A 12,383-nucleotide genomic window follows, 5' to 3' on the forward strand; every position below is an offset into this window, starting at 1 on the left:
AGGAGTGGGCGCGATTGCCCCCGGCCTCCTGTGATCTTCAGGGAACCTGACAGGAGAGCCGCTTGCCTATGTAAACAAGGCAGATGGCTCTTCTTTCAGACAGGCACAATGAGATCGTGTGTCTCAACTAAGCTGAAACACCGATCTCTGTGTGCCTTGCCCCCCACAGTTAGTAAGCACAATTAAGGCACACACTTAACCCCTTGGTCACCTCCAGAATTAACCCCTTCCCTGCCAGTGTCATTGATACAGTAACAGTGCAAATTATTTAGCATTGATCACTGTATTGGTGTCACTGGTCCCCAAAAAAGTGTAACTTAGCGTCATATTTGTCCGCCGCAATCTTGCAGTCCTGCTAAAAATTGCTGATCACCGCCATTACTAATAAAAACAACAAAAAATAAATAAATAAAAGTCCAAAAATCTATCCCATAGTTAGTAAACACTATAACTTATGCGCAAACCAATTAATATTCGCTTTTTGGGATTTTTTTTACCAAAAATATGTAGCACAATACAAATTGGCCTAAACTGATAAAAAAATTATATTTCTAAAAATTTGGGAATGTTTTATAGCAAAAAGTAAAAAATATTGTTTTTTTTTTTTTTTTCAAAATTGTCGCTCTTTTTTTGCTTATAGTGCAAAATCTAAAAACTGCACAGGTGACCAAATACCACCAAAAGAAAGCTCTATTTGTGGGAAAAAAGGACATCAGTTGTATTTGGGTACAGCGTCGCACGACTGCGCAATTGTTAGTTAAAGCAACGCAGTGCCGAATCGCAAAAATGGCCTGGTTTTTAAGGGGGTAAAACCTTCCGGGGCTGAATAGGTTAATGAATATACAATTTTTTGTGCACTGATATTGCATTTATTTATGTACATTTCGCTGTAATGAGCGATGTGAGTTTATTTTGCACATTATTGTTCATTATTATAATCGTTCCATTACTTTGATTATTGTAGCGCAGTATTATCTAAATTTGAATTTTACCTGGCACATTTATGAGAGTGTGAACAATACCAGCGGCTTAGTCACCTTACCTTTTGGCTATCATTTTTTATTGTAGCTTTTAGAAGAAATATACCATATAGAGAGGAAGTGTAGAGCTTGAGGCTAAGCTTCAGTTATTGTTGAAGCAATCGAGTCACTTAGCCCAATAGCTGGTGTACTTTGTTAGCTACAATATTTAGTTAAGTTAATGACTGATATTTTAGGAGAATGTAATCAATAAAGAAGTAAACAATAGTTTTATTCGATTTTCCCTATCTTTAGAATGGTACATGTTATTAAAGGCATAAAAAAATTAAGCATTTATGCAGACTCTCCATCGCAAGTAATATTGTTCAAAAAAGCATTATAAGTCCTTTCTAATTGGAATTCTATTACCTGGTTCTAATTTTAAATCTGTATAGCTACAATCAGCCTGTCTCTAATTACAGCTTTTATAGTTAACCAATTTGTGATATGACTTGTTGTCTAGAGTTGCTATTGGCAAATAAATTACCTAAACCCAATGTCAGCATAATGTTTTATTAGTTGTAGGAAGCCTCCTTATTCTGTTAGCATGATTTGCGTAATAGTAGATAAATAAATGAGCCCAGAGGTCATTGTGACCTGTTCATTGATGGATGCTGATTCCAATGGTTATGGTAGTTGGGATCCATTCGGAACCAAAGAACATAAAATCGAAGAAGCATTACGTATTGTGTGTCTAGTAGGAAAACATATAATTTAGCCCTTGCAGATCATGTTCCTCTACCAAAGAATTTTTTATATTCCTCCTGTTTTTTTGTTTTTTTTGACAGTTTCATGACATAGCATACTGAAAATTCATAAATCAATGTATGTACATTATGCAATCTTCTTATTCCAATTCCTTTAAATTTAGCTTCAACTATGTAATGCAAGGGCCTGCCTGATTGCATACAAAAATGTTTTTTTGTAAATCTAAAGGACAATTTACATGAAAACTGTATACAAAAATCTGGATTTTCACAATATATTTTGTGTTCCTAGGGAGTGCTTGTTAACTGTGTGTGGGGGGTGCTTTAACTGTGGGAAAACAGAGATCAGTGTCCCTGCTTAGCAGAAACACAGGATCTACCTTGTTTACATAGGCATACCACCGTTCTGCCTCTCTTGGGAATGATTGACAGGTCTTGGCAAACATTGGGTCCGCCGGACCCGATGATTGGCCTCTGCTGAGTTCAATCACAGCGGGAGCGGATCGCTGGCAGCATGCGTGCATGCCCCAGACCCGGAAGTCCAAAATCATGTACCTGTACATGATTCTGCGCACAGGAGCCACCATCCTACAGTAAATATACATGGGGCGGTTGGCAAGGGATTAATGAAGTTCTTCCTTAGGCTTGGAAAAAGTGTTAGCACCCTGTCTGTATTCTGTGTTCAGAGAAGTATATGTAATGGAAGAGTTTCATTTTTAAACTTGATTGTGCTGTATATATGTGTCTGTGATGCTCTCTCATGGCACATCAATTCAAGCACATTTTGTAGGTACAAAGACTGCTAGGTATACAGGGAGTAGATTCCTGTTTAGGTTCCATGTCCCTTTTATCTCCTTCCATTGTTATTTTGGCCACAGCTACCATTTGGTGGTTTATGCTAAACGTGCTTCCTTCTATCTCTCCTCTGGGTGCCCCAGGTCGTTTATAATCCTAGCAATGCCCATTGTGGCTACAAAGAAACATTCTTAACCACTTGCCGACCGCCGCACGACTATCTACGTCGGCGGTCAGCCCCTCACAGGCAAACTAACGTAGGGCTACGTTGCTTGCTTGTGAGGGTCTAGGGAGCGAGCGCGCGCCGCCGGAGGCACGCTCCCGCTCCCGCGTGGTCACGGACCCCCCCGCCTGTGTGACCAGCGGACCCGATGTCCGCCGGCCACTCGGCGATCGGCGGGGGAGAGGGAGAATGTCAGGCAGCTTGTGTAAACAAGCCACCTGTCATTCTCCTCGCTGTAAAGACACTGATCACATGGATCTACTATGTAGATCCGTTGATCAGTGTCCTTACAGCTCAAGCCACAGCCAATCACAGTAGAAAGCATGCCCCTAGGGACACACACAGCCCCTCCCTCCAAAATAAAGTTAACCCCTTCACTACCAGTGTATTTTTACAGTAACAGTGCATATATATAGCACTGATTACTGTAGAAATGTCACTGGTAACCCCAAAAGTGTCAAAAATGTCAGTCAAGGGTCCGATCTGTCCGCCGCAATGTCGCAGTTCCGCAAAAAAAATTGCAGATCGCCGCCATTACGCGTTAAAAAAAAAACAACAAAAATGACAAAAATCTTTCCCTTTGTTAGTAAACGCGATAACTTTTGCGCAAACCAATCAAAATACGCTTTTTGCGATTTTTTTTACCAAACATAGGTAGCATAAAACAAATTGGCTGAAAATGTTTAAAAATTTTGATTTTTACATTTTTTTGGGGGGGAATTTCATATAAAAAAATGTGAAAAATATTGCTATTTTTGCAAAATTGACGCTCTTTTTTTGTTTATAGCGCGTGATCAAAAATTGCACAGGTGATCAAATACCACCAAAAGAAAGCTCTGTTTGTGGGAAAAAAAGGACGCCAAATTCGTTTAGGTACAGCGTCGCACGACCGCGCAATTGTCCGTTAAAGTCACACAGTGCCGAATCGCAAAATACCCCCTGGTCGGAATGGGTGTAAAATCTTCCGGGGCTTAAGTGGTTAAATAAGTTTGGAAATCTTGAAGTTGATACATTTGTAGTTGCATTGTCAATATTGCATAGCTGAATGTCATTTTTACATGAACAGGCATTGTAGGTTTGTTACTAATTGAGGAGAAGCTAGTCGTAACTTTCATTAACAATATTACAAATTATGAACGTAGAAGAGGAAATTATAGACGTGGAAAACGAAGCAGTAGCTACTAGACCTAGCAGCGCAGAGGGGTTTATTGACTGCACAATGATTTATCAAGCATGCCATAGCATTTGAAGTATAAGTTTGTATGGAATTTATATTTTTAATGCTGTATATGCAGGAAAAATCTTGCAAGAAATGACGTTAGGTCAATTTGCACGCAACGTAGAGTAGTTCTGAAGACCATTACAAATTGGTTGCATTTTAATCTATCAGTAAAAAGACAATCATTTCATACCTATTATTCTGCATCTCTGCATTCAGGTGGGTATTGAGGAGTGAGGACTACACTGACAATGAAAAGAACATAGCACTCAAGAACATCTGATCCAAATGACTGCACAACATGTTTCATTCACAATTCATTGTCCTAGAAGCTGTATTAACAACTCATAAAGCCACCGTAATTAGCCCAGATCCCTTATGTACAGCTTTTGTTGAAGTGAATGGTTCAGGTTTTTTCCAACCCTTAGAAAAAAATATACCATATAGAGAGGAAGTGTAGAGATAAAGGCTAAGCTTCAGTTATTGTTGAAGCAATCGAGTCACTTAACCCAATAGCTGGTGTACTTTGTTATCTACAATATTTTGTTGAGTTAATGACTGATATTTTAGGAGAATGTAATAAATAAAGATGTAAATGATTATTTTATATGATTTTCCTTATCTTTAGAATGGTACATGTTATTGAAGGCATAAAAAAATTAAGCATTTATGCAGACTCTACTCCACAAGTAATAAGTAATATTGTTCAAAAAAGCATTATAAGTACTTTCTAATTGGAATTCTATTACCTGGTTCTAATTTTAAATCTGTATAGCTACAATCAGCCTGTCTCTAATTACAGCTTTTATAGTTAACCAATTTGTGATATAACTTGTTGTCTAGAGTTGCTATTGGCAAATAAATTAACTAAACCTAATGTCAGCATAATGTTTTATCAGTTGTAGGAAGCCTCATTAATCTGCTAACATGATTTGCATAATAGTGGATGAATAAATGAGCCCAGAGGTCATTGTGACCTAACCATTGCTGGATGCTGATTCCATTGGTCATGGTATCTGGGATCCATTCCGAACCAAAGAACATATCAAAGAAGCATTAAGTATTGTGTGTCTAGTAGGAAAATATATCATTCAGCCCTTGCAGATCATAATCCGCTATCAAATAATTTTTCATATTCCTCCTGTTTTTTTTTTTGTTTTAATTTTTTTGACAGTTTCATGAAATATCACACCAAAAATTAAGAAATCAAAGTAATGTAGGTCACCATTTTGTACATTCTAAGTTTATCAGATTGGAAATATACCTTTTCAGAAGATCCTCTGGTAGGTCCCAAACCTGTGTGGGCTCTTAAAATATATTTATTCAGTCAACCCTTTGCTACTCACTTAAGCTGGTCATACATTATGCAATCTTCTTATTCCATTTCCTTTAGATTTCCCTTCAACTATATAGTGCAAGGGCCTGCCTGATTGCATACAAATATGTTTTTTGTAAATCTAAAGGACAATTTACAAGAAAACTGTATAATGTATGGCCAGCCTTAAAGGGTCACTCCACTTTAGCGGGGAAAAAAATCAGCAAATAAAGAAAAAACAATATAGTGTATACAATTGCGAAACAAATCATATTGGGATTGAATGATATTAACCACTTAAGCCCCGGAAGATTTTACCCCCATTCCGACCAGGGGGTATTTTGCGATTCTGCACTGCGTGACTTTAACGGAAAATTGCGCGGTCGTGCGACGCTGTACCTAAACGAATTTGGCGTCCTTTTTTTCCCACAAACAGAGCTTTCTTTTGGTGGTATTTGATCACCTGTGCGATTTTTTGATCACGCGCTATAAAGAAAAAAAGAGCGTCAATTTTGCAAAAATAGCAATATTTTTCACATTTTTTTATATGAAATTCCCCCCCAAAAAAATGTAAAAATCAAAATGTTTTTAACATTTTCGGCCAATTTGTTTTATGCTACCTATGTTTGGTAAAAAAAATTGCAAAAAGCGTATTTTGATTGGTTTGCGCAAAAGTTATCGCGTTTACTAACAAAGGGAAAGATTTTTGTCATTTTTGTTGTTTTTTTTTTTTAACGCGTAATGGCGGCGATCTGTGATTTTTTTTGCGGTACTGCGACATTGCGGCGGACAGATCGGACCCTTGACTGACATTTTTGACACTTTTGGGGTTACCAGTGACATTTCTACAGTAATCAGTGCTATATATATGCACTGTTACTGTAAAAATACACTGGTAGTGAAGGGGTTAACTTTATTTGGGAGGGAGGGGCTGTGTGTGTCCCTAGGGGCATGCTTTCTACTGTGATTGGCTGTGGCCTGAGCTGTAAGGACACTGATCAACGGATCTACATAGTAGATCCATGTGATCAGTGTCTTTACAGCGAGGAGAATGACAGGCAGCTTGTTTACACAAGCTGCCTGACATTCTCCCTCTCCCCCGCCGATCGCCGAGTGGCCGGCGGACATCGGGTCCGCTGGTCACACGCGCGGGGGGCTCCGTGACCACGCGGGAGCGCGCCTCCGGGGGCGCGCGCTCGCTCCCTAGACCCTCACAAGCAAGCAACGTAGCCCTACGTTAGTTTGCCTGTGAGGGGCTGACCGCCGACGTAGATAGTCGTGCGGCGGTCGGCAAGTGGTTAATATGACCTTTCCTTTTAAATCTGCAGCTGTTGTCATTTTCTGAAAATGCAATGCAATTTGGCTACTTGGAGTTGTTCTGTATACATGTGTACTGACCACACCCCAGAAACATAATTTCCTTCTTGTGTGATTGGCTCACCAATTTTCCCAGAAGTATGCACTAAGATACAAGTCAGATTTCTGGCATCCCCTGCAACAAAAATGTCATTTTTGGTGAGATACTCCCAATAGGAACACGTCTAAAGGGATGCAGGCCCAGCAGATTTCCTCATTAGAGCCCTCCAGCTGCCACAGCTGATAGATAATTATGAAACCACTCCCATTAGACTCACTCAGAACAGAGGAACAAACAATGATTTCTTCAGAATAACAAAGGGTAGGAATCTGCAACAAAGTTTATTAAAATCCCTGCAATGTACAGAGATCACCCAGAGGGGGAATGTTTTTTTTCTCAACAAAAGTGGAGTTACGTTTTAAGCACTTAAGGACCAAGTAACCCTTTAAAGTCTATATAAAGCCAAAATAAATGTTGTTTTTTCTCTCTGTGCATTCTTCAGTAATGAGAAAAGAGGGATTTTAAAAGTACTTACACATAGATAGAGCTGGAGCCTGGACCCATGACATTTGCTTTGCCATCTTTAGTCATCTACACTCTATTCAATATTGAATAATGAATGTGTCATGACAGGGTACCCTCTTGTGGTCACTGCTAAGGAAAATACAATTAGTTAGTCTTTTTTGTGCCTCTCCTGCAATACACCACATGCCTCCCGGGTTTACTCTTGAACTCTAAAACTGGAAATCCATGTTTTAAAATGAAATTTTCTTCCTTCCCTATATCAGGGTTTCCCTCTTATGGGGAGCATGAAGTACCTAAATTGGAAGTGACATGGAGATCCATGTGGGGTTTGCTTCTAGTAGTCAAAATATTCTTTCTAATGAAACTAATGTAGGGAAAACATATTAAAGCTCCTACTTGAAGCTTTTAAGTTTGGAATGACCCATACAGTATTGTACTAATCTTTGAAACTTGATCTATGATTTTAATGGCCTTTAACAGTAAATCACAGTTGTTTCAAAAACAAACATCTGTACTGCAAAATTTTTACTCGATTCCTGTTATGGTGACAGCTCATAAATTTGGATTTTCCCTCAATTTCAGTCCAGGTGGTCACCAGATAGGATTAATCTCCCTAGCTGGGATACAGACAGTGATAAAAATCTATGGCGAGGGGTTTTAAACTCTCACAGTTCAATCCAAAAAAAAAAACAAATAATGTTAACCGGTTGCCGACCGCCGCACGACTATATACTGCGGCGGTCAGCCCCGGCCAGGCAGAGTGACGTAGGGGTACGTCACTCGCCTGTCACTGACTTGTGAGCCAATTGCGGGCGGGCACGCGCCCGCCCCGGCTAGTTCACTGACAAGTCAGTGCGTGTGACCGGCGGACCCGATCGTCCGCCGGTCACTCACGATCGCTCCGGTGAAGGGAGAAAGGCGGATGGCTTATGTAAACAAGCCGCCTGCCATTCTCCCTGGTGTAAAAATGAAGATCAGACGGTTCTACTATGTAGGACCGTTGATCTCTGTTTTTACACCAATAGCCATGTCCCTTTACAGTTAGAAACACTCCCCTAGGACACACTTAACCCCTCCCTCTCCAATACAGTTAACCCCTTCCCTGCCTGTGTCATTTTTGCAGTAACAGTGCATATGTATAGCACTGATTACTGCAGTAATGTCACTGGTAACCCCAAAAGTGTCAAAAATGTCAGTCAAGGGTCCGATCTGTCCGCCGCAATGTCGCAGTACCGCAAAAAAAATCGCAGATCGCCGCCATTACGCGTTAAAAAAAAACCACCAAAAATGACAAAAATCTTTCCCTTTGTTAGTAAATGCGATAACTTTTGCGCAAACCAATCAAAATACGCTTTTTGCGATTTTTTTTTTCCAAACATATGTAGCATAAAACACATTGGCCGAAAATGTTAAAAAATTTTGATTTTTACATTTTTTTTGGGGGAATTTCATATAAAAAAATGTGAAAAATATTGTTACTTTTGCAAAATTGACGCTCTTTTTTTGTTTATAGCGCATAATCAAAAAATCGCACAGGTGATCAAATACCACCAAAAGAAAGCTCTGTTTGTGGGAAAAAAGGACGTCAAATTCGTTTAGGTACAGCGTTGCACGACCGCGCAATTGTCCGTCAAAGTCACGCAGTAAAAAAATCGCAAAAAAACCCCTGGTCTTTTAGCAGCCAAATCCTCCGGGGCTTAAGTGGTTAACCTAAACTTTAAAAGTGGATACAAATATATTGTATGTCACAGTATACAGCAAGTGACAATTTTCAAAAAACATCAACTTTGTACCAGTAGAGCAACAATCCTTGAGCTCCAGTCAAGTGAATTTGCCTAGGCTGAGATGAAGTCATCCATCTGCTGCAGGCAGTAGAAAGCATTTTCACTGTTTGATGCCAAATGATAAGACTATAGCATTTTAGAAAGTCAGATAGGGGCTGTCAGACACTTGTGAACCCAGTCACCAACATCTATATGTTTGTGTTACCCCTGACCCATCCCCTTAGTTTCCAGAAGTAGATGCTGATCGCGAATAATGCTTGAACAAAGATTGCATTGTTCTTCAAGGGAAGAACCCAGATCTCTGTGAAAAGTAATACCTGGAATTGGTATACTCACACATTACTTAAAATGCATGCACTTAAAAAAAAATAAAATCTAGTGCTAGGTCTGCTTTAAAGATAAATTGCACACACACGGATAAAATAAACATATGATAGCGGTTTTACCTGACAAAGGATTTGTATTTCCATACATTCCTGAGATCTGCCACACACAGCACAGCCCCATGTAGAACTATAAGATATGAGTTTTCCAGTTCTGTCAAAGTGGTTGCAAAGGTCATAAAATATGAACACAGCATATCCCTCTATAGTGTGTACTTGTCTCAATTAGGGGAACTATGTGCCACTTCTGTCTGCTGCTTTGTTCCTCTGCTATCTGCATGAATCATTTCTGACAAGTTTCCTGAAACCAAGATAAAAAATGTGACGGGGAGGGAGTTTCAGCTGATTTCCAGCCCCAGCTCTGTTCTTGTGTGCTCTGTGGAGGGGAGGGTGTTCTTTCACTCCAATCAGTTCGCAGAGTTCTGCAGAGTGTAACTTCAACTCTCCGCCCTCTGTTTTCTGAACTCTCACACAAGCTTTATAATTCAGCACTTTGAACAGCTGTAGAGAAGAGCATAATGGAGATAGACGGGTACAACGTATGTAGGGGGATTTATTTAATCTCTGTCAGGGCCATCTTTAACACAGGGCAAAAGGGGCAGCTGCCCCCGGCCCAGCCATTGTTGCGAGGCCCAAATCAGCTGCCCATTGAGCCCGCACTGCCCACAAATTGTTGATAAGTGCATTTGGTAGGGCCCAAGAAAATATTTGCCCAGGGTACAATCAATATTAAAGACGGCCCTGATCTCTGTGTATTATCTGAGGCTGTTCACTTCACTGGGTATATGAAGGGTTTACAACCACATTAGGTAACACTTATAGGTCTTGACCCGCCTCAGCCCACACATCCTGTGGATGGACAGAGAAAGGAGAAGCAGCAGGTGCAAGTGGAAGTAGGTTCTCATGGAACTCTAGTAGCCACACGATGTTAGCCAGATGTATTCTTACTTTTACATAGAGTAGGGAATGCTTAGAAGAGCACAGTGGTTAAGAGGTTAGCACTTCCACCTGGCAGCACTAGAGATGTTGGTTTGAATGCCAACCACAGCACTACCTACCTGAAGTTTGCATGTTCTTCATGTGCCTTTGTGGGTTTCCTCCAACACACCAAAGACATGCTGGTAGGTTAATTGGCTCCTATCTAAATTGATGCTAATATAAATGTAAGTTAGGGACCTTAGATTGTAAGCTCCTTGAGGGCAGGGACCTATGTGAATGTATTATATATATATATATATATATATATGTATACAAGTGGCAGTAAAAAAATAAATGAACCTCTGTTTTTTTTTTTTTCTGACTGTGTCTAATCAAGTAGACCCACTTTGTACGTCATACTGTATTATGTGATAATCTGCCTAACTGTAAGTCGAACAAAAGCTGCAAAATGAAAAACAGCAAGAAAGGTTCACTAGCCTACTGCTTTACCTCAAACACCATTTATTGATAAAAAAAGTGAAAATATACACTCCCAAAAATGTATAATCCCAAGCATAAAATTAATTATAAGACAGGCACCTCCAAGACCTGGATAACTGATGTGGAAAACCTTTGCAACACTGCACTGCACAAAGCAAATTTGACGTGTTTCAAATGATAATGCCTTATAATCAAATCGAACGTGTTTATTAGACTACTTATCTTTAGATGTTTTCAGTACAGAGATGACTGTTATCAAGCTTCTCTCTTCCTCTATCAATAGGGAGGGGCTTAAAAAATTACTTAACTCATTGGAAACTGCAGTATGCTGGCACAGCAGACATGTCGCAGGATGGTGACAGTAATATTAAATATAATAATAATAATAATAATTGGCTAATTGTCTGGTTTCTAACAATGAGATTAGGGATGTCATGCCAAGTCTATGTCCCGTAAGTGTATGAATAGGGTCCCTTACCATATTATCAAGAAGACCCGTGAAGTGTTTGATTCGAGCAGCTAAATATCAAACAAAACAAAGTAGCCAATATTATCGTTTATGTTTTTTGAACAGGCGGGAAGGCAAGCTCCGGATTCCTCATGGTTGGCTTTGCCATTTGGCTCCAGAAATAATACGGCAGTTGTCTCCTGACACAGAGGAAGATAAACTTCCATTTTCAAAGCACTCAGATGTATTTGCACTTGGGTAAGTAGAATTCTAAGCAACTTTGCAAATGTAACATCTTACCTCTGCCTTTTCTTTCCCTGTGCATTCAGCGCTTCAGTCACAGGCCTAAACCATTGTCAACATTGCTTTATTTGACCCAGTTTGTCATCAGCCTGTGCTGTACAGTAGAGAGCAGTATGTCTGCTAAACAGAACTGGGAACAGAGAGGGCATTGGGAACTGCTCTGTCTAGTTGATGCCTGGAATCACAGGGGGTAGAAAACTAGGCACTAGAGATGCATCGACATTTTGTCTGCCAAAACATATCGGGCGAAATTGGTGTTATTGGCATTTTGGCGGATAAGAGAAAAAGGTTGCAAAAATGGCACAGAAAACATGCAATTTTGCATCAATTTTGTGGTGATTTTTCTGCCATTTTTCCACGATTTCAGTTATTTTGCCACGATGATTTTACTGTGCTTGTGGTTGGTTTTTCATAGGTCATGTGACTCAAAAACTGCATCAAAAGCATAACACGGGTGCGTTATTGATGCATTCTTGTTGCATTTTAAATGCATTTCAATGGGAAGGTGAGTTTTTGGTGAGGTTTTTTTAACTGACCAAAAATGCGGCAAGCAGGATTTTTAACACTGCAATGGAAGCGCAATGGACCAGTGTGAAGACATACAAAGAAATTCAAGGGATACATTTTTCTTGAGCTTTTATTGTGCTAAAGGTGCAAAAAATGGCCAACAATAAATTCATATTCATTTAAATTCATGATATTAAAAAGTTGAATATAATATAATTATGTATAAAAAATATATATTTTTTAAAAAATTGTTGTCATTTTCGGTTTCGGCCAAGTGAATCCTGCATTTTGTTTTCACTTTCGGCACCAACATTTCCATTCTGTGAATTTCTACTAGAACCGCTTCTTATGCTGGGGCTGCTTTCAAGGCTTAGTGTTC

The 12,383-nt window shown here is 39.6% G+C and overlaps 1 protein-coding gene across 2 annotated transcripts in view; it reads left to right on the top strand.

The window, feature by feature from the left end:
• The window catches only part of KSR2 (kinase suppressor of ras 2), a gene marked incomplete at its 3' end in the record, with an annotated part of 683,082 nt that overhangs the window by 656,581 nt on the left and 14,118 nt on the right, over window positions 1-12,383 (top strand). For both annotated transcript variants that reach the window (XM_082252187.1, XM_082252188.1), the window contains exon 17: window positions 11,321-11,452. In XM_082252187.1, coding sequence (XP_082108313.1) covers window positions 11,321-11,452 — 132 coding nt within the window. The remainder of the gene's footprint in view (window positions 1-11,320; window positions 11,453-12,383) is intronic.

This window comes from Pelophylax lessonae (assembly GCF_965119305.1).
Source record: "Pelophylax lessonae genome assembly, chromosome: 1".
Classification (NCBI taxonomy): Eukaryota; Metazoa; Chordata; class Amphibia; order Anura; family Ranidae; genus Pelophylax; species Pelophylax lessonae.